This window comes from Larus michahellis, chromosome 1, assembly GCF_964199755.1.
Source record: "Larus michahellis chromosome 1, bLarMic1.1, whole genome shotgun sequence".
In the NCBI taxonomy this organism is placed as follows: domain Eukaryota; kingdom Metazoa; phylum Chordata; class Aves; order Charadriiformes; family Laridae; genus Larus; species Larus michahellis.
Genome location: NC_133896.1, coordinates 13,601,967 through 13,622,350, shown reverse-complemented (window position 1 = coordinate 13,622,350; position 20,384 = coordinate 13,601,967). Strand labels below are relative to the sequence as shown.

Genomic DNA, 20,384 nt, shown 5'->3' with positions numbered 1-20,384 from the left:
AGAGGCACTTGGTTGCAATCTTATCTTCATGTCATGGGCACTAGAAATTTATGTCTGATTACTTCTCTAGTTAAAATGGTGACAGACAGAGGAATGCACACCATCTCAACCTGGTTAATCATTTGTAAACTCTCTTTCTGAGGCTAGCCCCAAATAGGCTAGCTGTGTATGGTTAGCCTGCATGCCGGCATGTTATCTGCACACAACAGTGCGGTATTTTTCCGTGAGCCCTGGTTTCCTCAGACTATTGCGTGAAAAACTGCATCACTCAAGTTGCTTCTCTAGATTATGACTGTTGGCAAATGCTACTTGAGTATGAACTACTACACTGTTTATATAACAAAGTGCAGACAATCATTAACAATATGCTGATATTTGTATATTTGGTATGTATGTAAAGAGGGTGAGCACTGACGGTGGGAGGTCTTTGAATTTGGATCTTTAACAAGTTCCAAGTTCTCTATTTCATCACCTAGGATTAAAAGTTGAATGTCCCACTCAGACAGGAACCTTAAACTGGTGAGGTCAAGCTAGCCCTTAATAGTCAGATTTATTTTCACAAACGTCCTGCTACTAAAGTGAATAAACAAACGTATGCAATACTTATTCCAATGTATTGCATTCTTCCTCTCACCTTTTACAAAAAAACCACTACAAGATGAAGCAGTCTGATGGAGTTGCATCAATTGATTAATTAATTGCTATTTGTATGTGACAGGCTACAAAAATTATCTTGGTATGCATTAACCATGATCCATTATGAGATGTGAAGTCGTCCAGATTCAACATAAGCCCCCCCCCTCCCCGCAACAAAAATAAGACAGTTATAAATACTTCATATGATATTGGTATTGTTATTTCTATTGCTCTTAGAAGCCTCCAGGCAGAGGCAGGCTTCTTTTATCCTCTACACACCTCTGATGAGAGATAAGCACTATTTTAAGGTCATTACAATCTGTGTGAAAAAAGCCAAATTGAAAAAAAAAAACAAACCACAACAAAACAACAAACCACAAAACAAACCAGAAAACCTAAATTGGCAGCCTATGATTTCTTTTTACACTGTGAATGTGTCACAATTTCAAAAAATGATACAATGTGGTGTCAACAGAATAAATGCAGTAGTTGCTTACAACCTTACAGTAGGAAATCTCTTCAGACCTTGGGATTTAATGTCAAAATCATAGAAACAGAGAGATGTTGGTTAGAAGACACCTCAGTAAGTTATTGAGTCCAAGCTCTCACGTAAAGTGTGACTATTTCCAGCTCTAGATCTACTAATGCAAGAAAGAATAAGAATCGCTTTGAGGATGTTAAGCTCAAACCACTTGTAAACCAGAAAAAGTGCATGTTGTCCATTTCAAAGAGATCGCCAATAGAAGGCCAACTAGACTGGCCTCACTGCTGGGGCCTTCTGCTGCCTTCTTCTCCAGATCCCTCATTTTTGAGCCACTGCATTTCTCGTTCTTGACACCCATCTTTACATCGAGATGTTTCTTTCTCCAGACCACTGCTGGCAGACTCCAAGTCAACAGATCTGCAGAGCTTATCAGTGAGGCCACCCCTGATGCTGTCTCACCTACAGCTGGGGCACTGCTGAGAGGTGTCTCATGAGCTGGGAACAGGAGGGTTAGATGAAGGTCTACAGATATTTGCTTTGAATGATAGTCATCTTATGAACTCACTGTGTATAATTTGGAAAGGGAACTTACAGGCTTTGGAGTTTTCCATGGAGAAAAGAAACCTGAAATAAACAAAAAATAACGTTAGCAGATTTTTCTGATGCATAAAGAGTGGAGGCTAAGTGGTGCCTATGCTCCCATTCTCATTCAGGTCTGCAGATAATATTGATATATATGAGAATTCTCTACACACAAGGGGTGAAAACACAAACCACAGGGGATAATTTCTAAGAAAAAATATATGCAAATATATATATATACACACACACACATATATATATATGCACGTGGAGCTATTAAGATCATTGCCATATTTTACAAACAGCATGGGATTATGTTGAAATTAAAAGAACTAAACAAAAGGTCTTCCAATTGTCTTGGTGGACATTGGATAAGACACCAAATGACCTGGTATCGATGTGTCAAATGCAGTCGCACCTTTAAGAAGAAGCAATTCAGAGCATCCCATCAACAAAACCTAATAACACAAGAGATTTTTAGAAGAAAAGCCTGGAGAAAAACAGCTGTTTAATCAGTATAGAGAAGGTAGCAAAGTTTTGGGAACATTGTTTGTTTGATACTGTCCTGTTTTTTTGTCATAGTTAGCTAGTGGTCTGACACGACTGCCTCTTCTACACAACTAGTTATCTCCTTTTCCTTGGTTACTGGCTGACTGATAACTTGCTTTAGTGACTTTCATAAATTTCAACTATTGTAGCTTACAAATGTTTAAACCTCCACATACGTCCTTTTCATAAAAGAAGATCATTTGAAAAAGTCATTGTAAACGCTGTTTTATCTTACACAGCACAATGTTACAAAACTTACAAAATATTAAATAAAAATAAGAATCTCAAAGGATACTGGGTCACATTTTTAAAAAATACCAGCTTTTTGCATAGCTTTCATTAAATAACTCATTCTCAGTTAATAACAGGTAAAAAAAGAGAAAAGTCTGTGGACCTGCCTAAGTAAGATTAAAAGCTAATAACAAAGGGATCATTTGTTTTGTCAGAAACACAAATGGGGCTTAAATTGAGACATCTAATAGGAAGGCTGCTCTTTCATTCAAAAATGAATTAAGCTGGAAGAGTAGTGCTGACTTTAATTATTTCTTTTTTCTGAAGTGAGTCTGAAAAATAATTTAAATCACAAGAACACTAGGGAAAGTATCTTTCTACAGACAAATCACAACAGGAATTATATTTGTACATAGTATTGAAGGTTCCCAGAATTCTGTGATAATGAGGTAATTTCTTCTGCTGTGATACCTAATTCATTTTGACTGAAAAAATCTTGGAGCAAAAAAAACACTTGAGCCTTTTGCAGAGAAACCCTGGCTGTTCTGTAATGCTGATGTAGACGCCGATAGCACTTTTAAACAAAAAGTATATTGGGAAAATTAATCCTTGGAAGTTTTATATTTACTGACTCTACAGTGTTCGGGTAAAAATTGCTTTATTAACAAGTAAGAGATTTCTTTCTATCTGCAAATTCAAGCTGAGATAACAGGCATCCTGTATAGATCTGGCTTATACATCACCTTCAGTATCAAAGATTCTGTAGTAGAAACTTGGTCAATAACTTCTTGGATGGCAGATGGCTACCTTTCTATTACCTGCTATTTTTCTGTACAGCTAATAAGTCTGAAAGTTAAAAAAGCATTTTCCCCCTTCAAGCTAAGGATAAAGCTTGAAACTGGCAAGGAGGTTTGCTGAAAGGTAGCTCAAATCAATTCCCTACACAGATTTGGTGTTTGGGAAAAATTGGTAGAGGGCAACACTCCCTCCCCACTGGCACTGGTGCATCTCCCAGCAGTCATTGGCAGCAAAAATTGCTCCAGGTAAAACTGAAATGCCATTTTTAACCTGTTTATTTACTGTGTCCACCTAAAAATATATTTTGCTGGAGTTATCAGAATTTTTTACTTTCAATTATTAATAAATAAAAAAAGCCTCAACTAAAAAAGTTCTATTGTTCACCCAAACAAGGAGAACACAGACTTATATTTAGCTTGGAGGCTAAGGGCACAGACTGCAACATACAAATGACAACATCTACACTCAAAACAAATAAAAGGCAATATTTATTCACACAGCATGAAATTATGTTAAGAAAACTAATGGATAAAGGATGCCATGGAAGTAAAAGACTCAAAGCAAGATTTTAAAAAAGTATTGGATATCCATATGTGTACAAAAGCATGTTAGAAGGTAAAATGTCTAAAGGTAACAAACATTGGAACTGATAATAAAATCCAAACTTCACATTTAAATACAGGTATTATATCAAGACCTCATGTAAACCGAGGTGTCCTCTCACCTATGTCAAAGACTAGATGCTACATTAAATACATGAAGGTCTAGTTCCATAAAGCAAACCCTATCTTCTATCTTTCACATATTTCACGGCAATATTAAATTTGCCTCACGTAACATCTGTATTCTCAGCCAAATTAAATACACTTTTTCTCAATCTAAACACAACTGCCCTTTAGACAATGCATGGCTTTATCAGTTTTTGAACATAAGCCTGATTATGGATAATTGTTGTGAAGCAAACAGGTACAGAATCGTCGCTGGTATTTAGATGCACGCAACCATTGCTGCAAATTCAAGAATTCAAGAGAACAGTGCACATGTAGCACGTGGTAAGTGTAACAGAAACTTCACATGAAAAAGCATAAAGGCAAAATGCACTTCCCTGTGTAGTCTGAATGCCCCCTTCTACCTGTGTCGAGTATGCACTGAACACACATTATTAAGATATATTCTTCAGGTCAGCTTCTGAGCTTTTCTACCTGTAGACGACTTGGTCCCATACTTCTGCAGAACAATATTTAAAGGTGAGCGTTGGCCTTCTGCAGCCACTTCTACAGTTGGCAATGAGAAGCAGTGGGCTTTCACTTAGTTTGACCTCACTTCACAACACCACATTTTTCCCTTGATTTTCTGGCACTTGCTCGTTACCTGCTGCGAGTTTTTCCACCAGAGACTGTGGGGCCCCACTGCACGACAGCCCCCAGCAGGCTGGCATCCATTCAGTGTTGATTTAGAGGCAAGACTGGAATTTGTTCTCCAAAGAGTGCAACTTTCCACTTTTGCTGAGTATTAATACAGTACTAATGCTGATTTACCTCTTGATCAACTCATGTCTAACTGGGCACACATACTGGGTAAGCTCTTATAACCTCCTTATCCCACGCCCAGATTTCCACTAAGAAATTTCCACGCCCAGATTTCCACCCTAAACTCCCAACCCCCTACTGTCCAACTGGTGATGTCTTCTATGAAAACCTGAGTGGTTGAGAATATTTTGTATATATACATATATTGTTATTACTACATATATATACACCACCCCCCTATTCACATACAGTTTTAAAATTTGAAATAATAAAAGCCAGCTTAGATCCACCTAAAAATACTTCATGCAGCCTGTTCTTCCCATGAGTGGCTTTCTCCTCACCCATGCGCCTGACAGCCTTCCCTTCTCCTAACAGCTTCACCACATAAGTTGTGGCTCCCCTTCTGAAGACTGCCTTTTCTTACTATTCATTTTAAATAAGTCTTTATTAATGCTCCTTGTGAAGGCAGCAGTACAGGTCTGAATTAATTTTGGAAAGAAAATTACTGGCTTCTGTAAAAAAAAAGCAACCACCACCATTCGGCTAGATGCTAGCAGGAAAATACTACGGTCACCACCTAGTGTAATGTAATGTAACATAACGTGTAAGCATGTGAGGATAAAATATGTAACCTCGTATACTTCTCCAGTGCTAGTTTTGTGAATACAATGATTTATTTTCTCAGTGTTGACCACTTACACTGTAATAAGGTACAGCAGCTGGTGGCCAACACTTTTATTGAAATTTTAATTCTTTCGTTTTAAATAAATAAGCTGAGGTACAGTAACACCCATATGGTTTTTAAAAATCAGAATTACATTTTCTCATAAAGTAGTGTTAGAAAAATTATTTTTGACATTGCTTTTTAAATTATATTTACCACCTTCCAAAATGAACTTCCCTGGAAATCAGAGTTGTGATGGTTTCTATGTTGTAACTTCACTAAAAAACACCAGTAACAGAAAACAAATTTTGGATTCAAATGTATTTGGGGGAACAAAAAAGATATTTTTTTTTTCTTTTTTCAGATCAAGGGAAATTCCAGCTTCAGCTTACTGTACTTCTCCTTTGTGATGAAGATATCCTATAACAAAAGACAAATCACATCACACTCGTTGTACCTATTTCTTCTTATATACAAATTTAAGTATGCTTTTTTCATGAAACACGCTTACAGATTTCACATGCTTTACACTTCAGCCAGTATTTATTGTTGGAAAGTTTAGTTTTCTAGAAGCAGCTTATCAGATAGGACGTATCACTTGCAAGACAGTCCTGATTTGTTTATTATTCTTTTTTCAGTAAAAACCCTGTATTTGGCATATTCCTTAATGTCAGTAATACAAAACCAGCCTTTGGTTATTAGACTGCTGCCATGTGCACGCTTTTTGCTACATTTCCATCTCCATTATTTTGTTCCATTAGACAAACCATTTACCCCACCGGTTTGTATTTATTCCTGGAAGTTCTTAAAACCTTGTATAATCTCAAGTAACTAATGTCGATGTTGCCAAAGCACAGGACCTTTAATGGTGTTTACCTCTGTGGCAGACGTGTATGTATAATTAAACTGAAGCCCGGGAACAGTTTGATTTCTGCAGTGACGGCATGTGGTAGTGCTGCAGGGAGGAACTCAACAGCGTCAAAGATAAAGCCTTTTCATCCAAAGCAATGTTCAGGCACGTCAACTTCCCTCCACATCGCTTGTCGCACCGATGATACAGCAAGTGTTTTGCCCATTAGCTTTCGCTTGGATTTTTTTTCTTTTTTTCTTTTTGTGTGTGTGTGTGTGTGTGTGTGTGTGTGTGCTATAAAATCCTTGCTGCATATGGCTTCCTGAGCAAAGTTGTCCTAAGCACTGCACAGACCTTTCTCACGTAGTTGCTTGTAAGTCAATGAACAGATGGCTGATGAGCACTCCCAGAGCATTAACTGACTCCATGGGCATCTTATCAATGTCCATGTGACAACATTTCACTTCAGCAAAAGTTTGCCTTTCTAGAAAAGTTACTATACACATTTACTGTAGCAGTAGACGTTTTTTTTTTTTGTACATTTTCTTTCTCTTACTGGGATCCCTGAGATGTCTATCAGTTGCCTACACTTGGGCCTCAGTTCCAGAGGTGTCAAATACCCATTAACTTCAAACGGATGTGACCATGGAGAACTCTGAGAGTTCAGACTCATGGTGTACACCGTTAGCAGGATGCAGGGAACTGTTTCTTACCATTCACGTTACATCTGGCTTCTCCTTCTGCATGTTTACCTTTTGTTGAGCTACACTAGGGCTAGGTGTGGTTGGATGAGGTGCACGGAAGTCAAGCTACAATTGGGTACTTTCATTAAGATGCAAAATAGCCTCCAGCTAAAATTGCAAAATTACTGACAGGACAGATAATGTTGGGGATTTCCTGGCTTACCTAAATTAAAGATACAGCATTAATTAAATTATTCTTCAAATATTTTCCCTTTTTCAGGAAAACAAACCTGATCAAGGAGAAAAAGTAAATTGAAATAATTTATATACTATAGTAAACAAAATCTGAAAAGAAACAATGAATTAAAAAAGATGGAAATAATACTTACGAAAACAAGCAGGTGACCAAGGTGAATTGGTCATGTCATATTTAAAATATCAAATGACATATAGGGAATGGAAATTAAAAGTTCAATTTCTAATAAAATCAATCATTACCACATAATATTTTTTAAAAGGTCCGTCTCTTTCAAACAGCCTTAAGTACTGAACTCTTGCTCTAGCAATAACAAAAAGTTGATTTACCTGGAAATAAAGAGTAGGTGTAATAAGACTGGGAGTTCTAGCTCTTCAAGCACAGTTAGCTAGTCCTGTTGTCAGCTGTCCTTGCAGAGTGACCAATGCCATGCCATGGAGGATCCACTTGGCCTTTGCTTGGTATGGCACCCGATACAATGGGTCAAAAATCAACACAGCCCACATCAGAATGAGATGAATGGCCCATCATGTTTGATCGGGCCCATGACATGTATGGTTAGACCCAGTGGCTTTTCTCTTGCGTTAGGCTACACGCTGGAAGCAGGGCAAGTAACTGATGGAGCACTGTGCCGCACTGAGATGAAGGCTGGTTACAGTCATCAGTTATTCTATCACATGCAGGTTCAGATTAATAAAACTGTAAAAAAGGTCTGTCTTCTTTAGGGCTATATACATATGCCCAGATGTTATTAACCAGTTTTGCCTGAAAGAGACGAGCAATGGTACAAACTGATCTTCAGCTGTTACTTGTGGTGGCATTTTGCTTTATGCTCCACTGTTCCATTGCTCCTGATCTCAACCCAGGAGAGACTGCTACGGAAGTGGTGCTCCAGTCCAAATCAACACTATTTTTCACTCTCTTTGGCGTGCTACACCTGTGAAAGGTGACTCCAAAGAACGAATACATTCCTGTCCACAGATAATCATTTTGTGAAGGCACAAGGCAAAGAGCGGGTGCAGTTCACAGGAAAGTCAGCAGGATCTTTACACGCCATTGGGGTAGCACCTTCTGTGGCTCATCTCTTCTCCAGACAACTTGGGGGCATCATGAGTGTAAATCTATATTTCTTCCCTTAAAACTTTCAAATTTCTTGATGACTAGCGTAAAGTGTGACATGGAGAGGTTTATCAGAACAGAATGGAGGTAGAGGAGTGCCTTGGGAAATTAAACCTGGTCTCATCTCACTAAAGTCTATGGAACTGATACAAAAATTTAATTGACTGTGAGATCAGGTGCTAAATCAATATTCATGTTTTTATACATAGGAGCACTTTTTGTGAAGTTCATGAAGTTTCAATGACCTAGCCTTCTTAAGCAACAATTTTTCAATAATATTCAGATCTTCTCAAATAATTAGAGAAAGCATAGCTATTCAAAGTCATGAATGATAGAGGTACTTGCCGGTGAGCTGGGACCCTCACTGGCCACCTGCATCTATGAGAATATCCTCTCAAATACACCAGAGAATCTCAAGCTACCATGAAGTTTTCACTTCTTCACTTTCATGAATAGCAAAGAGTCTTTGTTAGCAAGAATACAGCCATCAGAAAAGGTCAGAAGCTGGCATAGTAATGAGTTAATTTACATTCTAATGGACATACAGCTATTTATTTTGCTTGGCTGCTGCAGCTCTGTGAATTGCTTATCAGTCAGAGATTTAAAATAATTTATGAAACTAGAAAAAACCCCAACAAACTAAACACTGTCTCCTTTTGATTAATCTGGATGTGAAGCAGAGATTTTCTGGCTAAAATAGTGCAGAGACAAAAGCAACATTGCCAGTAACAGTTTTTGATGCTTAAATGTACTAGAGTTGGGAAAAATAATAAAAATCTGCAATTTATGGAAGTGAGAGATAGATTTTTGGAACAAGCAGCTTTTTGTGTGGTCAACAAAAGCAGGTTATTTTCCACAGACAAAGGCTGATACTTAACATTTACAGAATGTTTCATTGGGTGACACTTTTATATGAACTTTCTTCTCTTTTTCTGGCACCTATTACCAGAACAGTGTTACACTGTTACAGATTTATTTCCTTGTTGATAGGAAACCATATTACCTGAAGGACAGCCATGTCTCAGAATAGAGAAAATGTTGCTACAGAACAATTCAGAACAGATTTTATTGGGACAACTTGACCTGGAGTAGAAAAAGACATCTTATGGAACAGAGGAAGACCCTTGTCTCTTGCCTTTTATTACAGAAGTTCCTACTAAAAATTCAAATCCTTAGGTCCATATCCTGGCTTATGATTTGCAACTGCAGGTAGTACTGAATGAATTGTTATTTTCCTCAGTGAGGTCTATAATATACATATTTTATGCAAATACTAATCCAATTAGCAAACATCTGCATGCCCAGGTACTAACACAGGAGGAGTGGAGAAATATCTCAGAAGTTTGCTCACAGGTTGTAAACTCAGCCAACACCTTGAAAAAGTCAAGAAAAGGAACCCTTTGTTTAGCAGGAGGAAATTTTCTCTCAAGAATCTCCAGTTTTGCTCATGTGTGTTGCCCAATGAATGCTGCTAAAATCAACGTCACTAGTTCATGTGTCGAGGCTAAGGATTACGGTCTCTACTGTACTGCTCGAATACTGCTAAGATTAAGAGCTAGTAGCGCAAATAATGCTCCACCTTGGGCATACATATTGTGGCAAGCAACTCTTCCTGAGCAGAGCAGACACAGCAAGGTGAAAAGACTGGTATACGTCACACAGACTGAATCAGCAACATAATTTAGAATATAAATTGAGTCTTCAGAGTCCTGACGGCTCGTGACTTTGCTTCTAGAAGGGCTTGCAAGTGTTGCCACACCCATGCTCTGTATGCTTGCTAACAACATGTCTGACAATTTGGCCTGGCTTTACTAAAAGCTAATTTAAGCTTCAACACTAACTTTTCAGGAATACCGCATTGTATTTTCAGAGCTCTCTGACAGTCATAAACTCTGCCTAACAATGCCAGAGTCTCTGCTCTTTCATGTGTTTAGAATCTGCTCCCATTTAAGCTTTTACACTTTCTAAGCACATTAGAGAAATCTCAGCTTGCATTATGTCATGTCACTTTGATGAATGCCCTTTGATAAAGGCATGTTCCCAATATTTTGTGTTAAACTGTAGATGGAGCATAAGTTGTTTGTATACAGTATCCTAAAGTCCTTTTCATGAAAATACATTCACAAAACATATTCAGCAAGTGTGTGGGAAAAGTATTCAATAACAAGTCCATTCCTTTGCTTATATGTAAGGTTCGTATTAAAGCATAAATGAAAAGGAGCCACCAGATATTTCGTGTTGACATCTATGCTGCCAGTTCCTCCTCTTCTAAATTCCTTCATTGCATCCATGTTTTCTCTCAGCTACCCCCTTCTCCAGATGCCTGTTCCCAAACTCTCACAGACTTCCCCTACTTGTTCCCAGGACTTCCCTCTCTGTGTCCTGATCCTGATTTGAAAACCAGCTAATCCTATCCCTGAAACAGTGATTAGAAAAATCCCTAATAAAAGAATAAAAATAGATAAATGTAGGGAAATGCCCTTGGTGTCTGTGACTGAATGCTCCTCTCTAATGGAAGCCAGAAAAACAGCACATCAGAACCATCAGACCCAGTGTTGAACCATACAAATGAGGTAGAACAGCCAGTCTAGAAATATTTCAGCTAACCAAACAGAGATGGCAGCCTTGCACTGACCTGAAAAACTGTCTGGACTCTTTTTGTGCTGAATAGTTTCCCAGATATCAGCTCAGTTGCATCACCCTCTAGTGTCATGTGGGTTGGAATATGTATCCTTATGGCGTTGCCAGCTGCGACAAAGGACCTATAGGTGGGAGGTGAGGTGGAATACCCAAGGGCATCTCAACAAGAACAGGATGCCTACATTTGTTCAGTTTACTGAAGCTGCCACCAATTATAATGGACACATAGACATCTGCACCAAATTTAGACACTGATATGTAGACAATTAAATTTTGATGTCATAGTCTGTGAATTAGGAACCTAATGCAGATGCACAACCATAGGTCCAGTACCAAGGGTGCCGTACCTTAAGTTACGCAGAAATCTGTGCTGGATTGGCAGATATAACACAGAATCTACGGGAGACTTCAGAGCTTCAGTTGTCATCCTGGACAATCTTGAGTCTCCCACTGACTCTGCCATTCCAGTGAAGATTTCTTGATACCCCAGGGCATCTCAGATGGTCCTGGATGTCTGTTAGTGAGCTCAGAGTCTCACTCCTCCTGATTTCTCTGAGGTTTGGGAACACTGGACAAAAGTTCATCATAAAGAAACAAATAAGAATACAAGACTGAGAGAGCCTGCTGGTTTCACCTGACTGCCTTTCTGTCATTATTAAATTACATTGTAGTAACTTCAGAATTTTGTATTTAATATGCATTAAGCTGTCATCACACTTCTGAATTTTATCGATTTGCCTTTGAAATCTCTTCTGTGACAATGGGAAGTGTCAGGAGCTCAGGTGTGTTAACTATAATTGTCTCATTTTCATACCACATGGCGGAATGATAAACACTCGATGGCAACATAATGAAAAGGTAATCGTGCCACTTGGCCACAGTGGTGGAAGCTGGAATGAGCAATAGCATGTTTATTTGATTCTTTGGATCCAGATGTTATTCAAGGTAACAATTTATTTCCAATTTCCTGCTCCTTCACACCAGCTTGACAGACCAGTTTATTCCTGCTTATTGGGATTCAGGTAGAACAGAAAGGTTGACAAACAGTGGCAGAGTGTGAAAGAAAAGACTAACAGTAGTACAAGAACTTATCACAAGATTCAAGTTTTACATGGTTGAGTCTCAGCTGTGAATGTAGATCATTTAGTGTAGGAAAGCAGAATATTTGGCAAGGGGTGTCCAAGGAGTAACAAAACTGTGAAGATAACAGTGAATTTCTAAACTCTCAGCTCCCTGGTCACTTTGCTTCACTTTGCTTTGAGCTGCTGAAGATTTGATACCGTCCACGCTAACATGCACCTAGTACAGACAAACCTCTTTGCTTTCGTGTTCACCCAGTCAGGAGGTGATTCTCAGTATTCAACTTACTTATCAAGAAGAACAAAGCTGAATTAGTAAAAGCTTTGTAGCGATCTAAATTATAATGGTTAAAATGACAGGAAGTTCAGAAGATTTAGCATAAGCATAGGAGCCCGAAAGCAAAAAATGAGAGAGAAATAATGATTGATGGGCGTGATACTGTTGCAGTACAGAACACTAAAGAGTGTGAAGCATGATAAATTGATCAAGATGACCTGGCTTGCAAAAAGAGGTTGAGAAACGTCACATTTTTCTGAATTCCTGAAGGTCTGGAGATGAGCAATTAACATAAAGAAAGGCCGTGTCCTTAAGTCCAATCAGAAAGGAACAGTATTGATGTGAATTTTATGATGTTTAGATTGCGTGCTGGTCACATGTAATCCTGAACAGTACTTTAAAAAGTTAATGAACAGAACACTAAAAAATGATGCTGATAAAGGATCCTGACAAGATAGCCGGGAAGTGATAAGTATTAAATTAATGCGTTACAAGGAAAAGCAAGAAAAACTGTGAATAGGTAATTTTTTTCCCTGTGACAGTGCTCTGTCTCTCAGAGGAACATAAATTGATTTCAGACTGTTGAGATTTAGACGACATGTCTAACATAATGGAAATAACCCCTCAATACCGAGAAAATGGGAACAGTACATAAACATGACAAGTTAAACAGAGATGGTGCTGACAACCGTGAAGCACCTTGCGGACCTCGCAGCTGGCCTAAACTTAAAAATTATCATTTTTAGAAAGACTTTCTAGGATACCTAGCGTGTATATCCCTGATTTTTTAAAATCAGAACTTACTGCATGAGAAAGCAAAACTGGATGTGCCTCTGGATCTGTGAAAGATCTTTTTCTTCCTCAGTATGCCCATATACCTCAGTATGTCCATATGATCACAGAGCAGAAACTATGAATTTATGCTTGAAGGCCACAGCTGGCTGAAGGAATCCAGATGAACAGTACAATTAATTCGTGATGGTCATCAAATCAGATGTGATAAATACTTTTTCCTTGGAGTTCCCCAAAGAATAGGCAAATAAAAAGACACTAACGGCAGGTCATTACCCAGTCACCATGCAGTTTTGCTGGTGTATAACCTCAATCAGCTAAAATAGGAAATAGTTTATAGGGGACCCTGACTTTTTTGGGATTTTATTTTTCAGTCTTATGAGCTAATTCAAAAAGTATAATTCATACCACAGAGATCAACAATAAAAGGTCTACTTCAGGGGAAGAGGAAGGAAAAGGTTGATTTAAATTAGAGCTTGTTAGAACTCCTCTGACAAAGGGAGTTTTCATAGGCGAATGGTGATTTGCTAAAGCCATTTTTGTGAAAAGCAGCTGCATTTCCAGAATATATTGGACATTCAATTGGTAAAAAAAACCCCAACAAACCATCTCTCAGATGAAATTTCTAGTTAAGTTCCAGATAAAATACCTACTGACCATCTAATATTTATCAAGCACTAAATATTAGATGCTCCTGATCACAGGGAGTCTGAATTAATTTATCCTATTATAAACAGGCCTTTGTTTCTCATAACATAGGTAAATTTTTGATCTATCAGGCAATTGGCAGTTGTAGACTAAGTTGCTCTATTTCTCAGTGGGTGTTCTCTTTGTTGAAATTTCTTAAAAGGTCTGGGACTCAGTCTTGGTAGGAGGTGTTTGAAACAATAAAATTTCATAGGCTAGAGGAAACCAATTACAATCCTATTCTAGTTTCAACAACATTATATGCAGAATTTAATAATTCAGAAATTATTGCTGCAATTTGAAAATATTAGCAAATATACAACAGAAAGCAAACAAAAATATCTTCAAATCCTCCATTGAACAGCTTTTCCATGAAGAATGTTCTGAAAGTTGTGTAAGTGTTCTGCTATACAAAGACAGACCCCAAATAGGAGACATGCTGAACATCTTTAATCTGGTAAAAATTATTTACTATTAATGAGAACTGGAAAAAACAGTGTGCAAGTAGCTATCGCATATTAATGAATAAAAGCAGGTACCTCTGTGCACAAACGCAAGTCACGAATTTTTATTCATTCCTTTCCCAGTATGAATGAGTTAAAAATGCAATTGACTTGCAACTCCTACACCAGCACTCTGCAATAAATGCATTTTGATTTAAAGACAAAAATACGTATCTTGTTACACTGCAGTTCTTTATCTCTCAGACAACATAGGGAAGCAGAAAAACAAAGCTTGTGAATACTTCAGAATGAATACTCACTCTCTAGAGACTAGGTTTAATCCTCCACATGCAAAATTTCAGAAGCATTTATTTTTCTTTCCTAAATTTGTTGGGTTTAGTTTGCAACATTATTTTCAATACAGAATTAAAAAAAAAACAAACCATTTTCTAATTTCTTATGTTGCTTTCAAAATAACTCTTATTTGTTTTTATTTCCACTATTCTTTGAGATGTGTGTGTATTTCCAAATATAACCTTTGTAGTTTTAAACAGCAAAAGGGAAAATTTTGGAAAAGTAGTAACAGTAAATTTCCATTTCTGGCTCTTTTTCTGACTTCACAATTACAATGATGCATATTATCTTTAAGTTTTATCACCCCAAATTGTAAAACTGGTGTAACAGTACTTTCCCCTTTTTAAAAAAAATCTCTGAAATCCCTAGAATTTCTGTGTAGTTTTGTTTCTTCATTACTAGCTCTTATTTAAATAGCCACAGAAATAATGTCAGAGTTACTGCTCAGGAGAAGCATCATCACTCCTTAGTTCCAGCATTCAAGACTTCGATGTACAACGTACAGAACATGCCAACCTGGGATGCTGCTGAAGAAATTGCTTTTTGTTTTGTGGCGATGTAGCAGATTTTGATTTGGTGTTTCCTTCCTGCCTGAGACGGACTTCCATGTTAGCCAAAGATTTAAACTAGATTGGCCTAGACTTCTTCTTACAGACAGCTCTAAAGGCTGACCAAACCAACCCAAACCCCAAATCACCAGGCTTTATTATAATAAAAGTAAAATACGTAACTTTTTCAAATAGAGAAAATGTAAAATGATTAGCTGGACTATAGAAGCAAAAGGGGTTTCTGAACAGCTTGCCTTGCTCACTATTTCCCCACATCACAGGTTCTTGTTTCCAGTCAAATTAATTTATTGACTGAATAGTCCCTATCAGTCCCCTGAAGATTTTAATCCCATTCCCTCTGAGGCCTATGTGTCTATTCCCTGCTGCTCTCAGCAGATTCCCGGCTTTGGCTGGAGATCTCCAGCTCTGCCTTGTCTCCTCTTCCACTTGCTCAGATGCCACAGCCATTGGAAATGTCTCTCCATGAGGAGGACCTCAGGGAGGAGTGATCTGTCTTCATTGTAGGAGGACCTGCCCGACCCAGGTACTTCTCAGGGAAGGAAGGTAGGATACACACTTGGAAGAAACCAAATAGACGCTTGCCATCAGACTGCTATTATCTACTTGACACAGAGGATAGTTGTAGCTGTTTTAAGTAAAGAGATTGTCATGTTCATCACAAATGCCTTTCAAGCAGTTTTATAGCTAGTAGACTCTGGTACCCAGAGTGTTGTAGGTCAGGGACTGTGCTTCCTCTCTCCTGACAAAAAGGATCATCCTACAACATGACTCCTTAGAGAACTCTTTACATGACCCAAAATATCTTTCCCTAATTCTTCACTATCTGGTTTCTATCCTTTCATCTCTTTCCCAAGCCAGGTCCTTTTCTTCCATTTCTACAAGCTTTTAATGAACAACTGCTTGCAAGATTCCTCACAGGAAATAAATTCTGAAATTATATGCTTAATTGTCTGTACAGGAAATGAGACATATTATAGAAGCTGGGTATTAAGGAAGTATCTTTCTATCTACCTTGCGCACAGACGATTTAATCAGACATTACTTTTCCTAATGAAGAACTGTATGGAAAATCCTAGAGAAATCCTGCTTTTCAGGTCATTGTTAAAAAGAATAGAAACTTTAGTTAAAGATTCCTGCAAGAGGCTTGATCTTTGCATGGTATATGGAAGTGTCATGCAATAACTTTGAAGTACATGTGGAAAATGGAAAAAAAGATGGAGAAACAGATACGAACTAAAGAAGTAGGGGAAGACTATCTGGAACAGGATCTCATTGATTTTGTCAACATTCATAATAAATGCAATAAAGTAGTTTACCAATGGCATCTTCCTGAGAAAAATATATAAACAGTAAGTTTTATTTTAAGAACTTTTGCTGAATTTGCCTTTTTCATTGTGATGTTATGCTCAGCTGATTAACCATAATGATTCAAAAGCACTTTGTCAAGTTTGGGCTGCGTTCTTTGCTCTGTGTTTCAGGAATTTTCACTGACTGCATAAAAATGCTTCCTATTTGCTGATGCTTAATTTATTAAGTATTCCATATTGCTCTTTATCAGTAATGTGTCATCTGTCCAATGTGGATGAGGACCAATCTCTCTGCCACCACCAACCTTTATCAGTATTGATTTTATGTTTTCTACAGGATCTCATAAAAAGTGCAATATAGTCAAAAGCCAAGAAATTATCCTAGCGGAAGCTCATTAAAAATAGATTCCCTCACTTATTTCCTACTTATAATTATGTTAAAAGATCAATCAATTAACCAATTTTTCAATTCAATGTAAGCTATACTAATTTTACTTTTTTCCATTATTAAATAGTGAGGCTGTTACACGTAAAGCCTTACAAAATTCCATTATATAAGAACAATTAAATTTTATAATCAAACTTGTAATATTAATAAAGATATTAATATGTATTTAATCTGCAAGAATATTTTTTTCCTGCAAAACCACATTTATCACTTCCCTTTTATAAAAAAATCCCAGATTACTTTCTATGGTAGCATAAATGGGACTCCAGATTTAGCTATAATGTGTGAGAAAGATTCCAATTTTTGTGATAATACAGATGGTTTTTTTTCATGCAATTGTTCCATGCTTGCCTTTGGTGTTTGGGCAGGACTCATCTCACACATCCCTGTCTGTCTGGCTGGCCAGCTAAGCTAAAGTCCTTATCAGTGGAGCATGATGGGCAAACTCAAAGAACAAGCTGCTTAAGCAATGACTGAATAAAATGACATAAATTGTCCTCTTCAGGTGCCTACTCTCCACCACTGACTGCAGGGGTCATTATTTTGACTAGTGTAGGCTAGAAATTAACTTTTTTTACAGTTAAGTTGGGATTCATCTGACCAAACGTGAGTAGAAATTTAAATATGAAAATTTGGTAAGTGAATTTTTAAAAACTTTAATAATCAACAGAGAAGAATAGGCTCTTTTTGAATACTATTAATTTCAGTTACTACAGACGTTTACAGCAGCTGAATGGCACCACAGAAGTGCCTGTTTTCCCCACCGTACAGGCACCCCTGCTCGCTGCCCAGCTCCGCTGAGGAAGGATGCCCTGCAGCCGTCTACACAGGATCCCTGGTAACCACAGCTGAGGTGACCGTGGCTGTATGCATTGCAAGGCAAGCCTGGGAAGACAGGCTGGACTATGCAGCATGTAAAACATCTTCAGCTTCTTTGCCTTTAAGGACATTCACAATTAATTATCATGAGATGACTGTTTAATAAGGGCCATTTTGACTGAAACTATATATAGTTTATTCTTCTTTTAGTGCAATGTATCCTAATGTGCTTCTATTAGGATAAAGAGCTGGATAAAGTTGAAAGCCTGGTACACAATGAACAAGTCACAAGATAAGCCTCTTGCTTAATTAGTAGTAGGGTTAGTAGAATATTAATAGAAAAAATTGTTCTAGTTGATATCCACGTAGTGAATTTTAGCTGGATCAGACTGTCTAGCTGTCCCTATTTTAGAGCCAAGCCCACAAGCCATTGAGATTTCTCAGGTATGCCATATAATAAATAAACAAGCACCGTGTTATTTTTCAATTATGGTGTGAGAATAATTTGCTGTGTATGTAATCTCAATGAACACATCTGGCAAGCCAAAATCAAAAAGTGTGTCTTCATTCTTTCTGTTTGCATCGATTTCTAAAGAACTTTTATATACAAAGATATATGTATTTGTTTCATATAAATATATATATTTAATATGGTGTAATAAGGAGAAAAGATTAAATAACTTCTTTTTATCTCTGAGAAGTACTGAGGAAGAAGTTTAAAATTATCCAGACATTCAGTCAGAGACCCTCTCTTTTAGCGACTTGGGCCGCCACATTCTCATATGGAGAACCACAGAATAATTTAAGTGTTTAGATTGGAAGGGACAGTTGGAGATCATCTAGTTCAACCTCCTGCTCAAAGCAAGGCTAAGTTCAAAGACTGGGCTGACATTGAAGAATGACAGCTTCTCTGGATTGCTCAAGTGAAGGAAAATGGAGCCAGAATAACACACAATAAACATACAGACTGAGGAAGGATCTGGGTAAAACCAGAAAAAGCTAGAGAAGAAGGGCAGAAATTGGATGGAGATGACTGTCTTTGGCTCTGCCACATCTGTTGGCTCTCACTGGCCACAGAGCAAAGCCCTGTGGACTTTTCTATTCCCCTGACTTCTCTCTGGACTGATTTAGGACCTCCCAGTGATGTAATCATCCTTTATGTTGGTAACAGTTGAATTGCTCTGCCAGAATGTTTCCATCTTCTTTTAGTAATTTCCGATACTTGTTCCTGAGAACGCGACATGTTAAATAGCATGAGGCTAAAGAGCTATGCAAACGAGCAGTTGGATCTTCTGATACACTATCCCACTAGAATCATATTTACAAAATAAAAAGGAACAAGTTTATCCACTGGTCATTCCTTTTTGTCCTTAAGGAACAGGTAAGAGTGTCTTCTGTGCTACTTCAGAGACGTGATAATGTCATACTGCAGTGGAGAGGCACTGCTTTGGCCCCAGATGCCTAAAATAATCACATTTATTGAGATCAAGCAGTTCAAAATACAGAAATTATTTCACATGGATAGACCTTGTCTTTGCATTGGCAAATGTATTTAGTTAAACTATCAAAATATATACAGATAATACTGCAGTATTTCCCATAGTCAGTAAACCTTTTCTATGATGCTAAATTAATCCCTGAGGTATTACTTAATGATTTTTTTTATTCTTTAAGAAAAAATGTATTATTATTATTGCTATCATCATAGTCATCGCTTATCCTTTTAAAATATTAGCAAACTTTCTGCTACAGAAAAAACCCAACTTATTGTGGAAATGGAAATTAATTGATAAAATGAATTTAAAGATGATTAAAATATTTTTCATTCAAAGGTTTTGAGTCTGTGCTTTCATTCATGCATATGGAGTCTTTTTCTAATTATCACAGGATCTTTAGAAGTTCTCTATCTAGAACACATGAAATGCAATAAAAATGCTTACTTAAAAGAAAAAAAAAATATTCAAAAAAGAAGTCCATTAAATACAATTTGCACCTGACTGAAATATACACTAAAAAGAAGGTGACCCTAGGAACGTGTGCACAGAAAGCTTGCTTTCTTTTAGCTCATGGTAATAGAAGGTACAAACCAAAAAAAGTCCAGATTTTTCTCGTTTATCAAACAGGAAAACTGCACAGTATGTTTCTTACACACTGAAATACTGTTCCAAGTTATGACAAATATGGCTTTGAAAAGCAATTTATTTCTTTTAGAAATCTGTTTTGACACACTTGGGAGTCAGCTTTCAGAGTTTGCGCCTGACAGCTTTGGCTTCCATGTCCTCTTTTAGACTGTAATCTGAAGGTGACACAGCAAAGGTGTATGTATCCTGGTTTTGGTTTTGATTGTGTTTGAATTATGACTCACCTAAAGGCTTCCTGAGAAGGGCAGTGTTGTATTTAATAAATGTATGCTCTTGGTTTATAAAAAAATAAAAAAAGTTGAGCATTACTCATAGAGGGCAAGTGTAGCCATTGCTGAAGCCTTCCTTCCCGTTTTAAGAAGGTAAAAGAAAATTGCTTACGGAATTGTACAGGGATAAATACCTCATCTAGAAGACTAGTTTCTGCATTTTTTTTCTGCATAGGCA

At 37.5% G+C, this 20,384-nt stretch overlaps 1 protein-coding gene across 15 annotated transcripts in view; it reads right to left on the bottom strand.

The window, feature by feature from the left end:
• The window catches only part of MAGI2 (membrane associated guanylate kinase, WW and PDZ domain containing 2), a 757,683-nt gene that overhangs the window by 91,473 nt on the left and 645,826 nt on the right, over positions 1 to 20,384 (bottom strand). For all 15 annotated transcript variants that reach the window (XM_074586071.1, XM_074590362.1, XM_074597089.1 and 12 more), the window contains one exon: positions 1,713 to 1,744. In XM_074586071.1, coding sequence (XP_074442172.1) covers positions 1,713 to 1,744 — 32 coding nt within the window. The remainder of the gene's footprint in view (positions 1 to 1,712; positions 1,745 to 20,384) is intronic.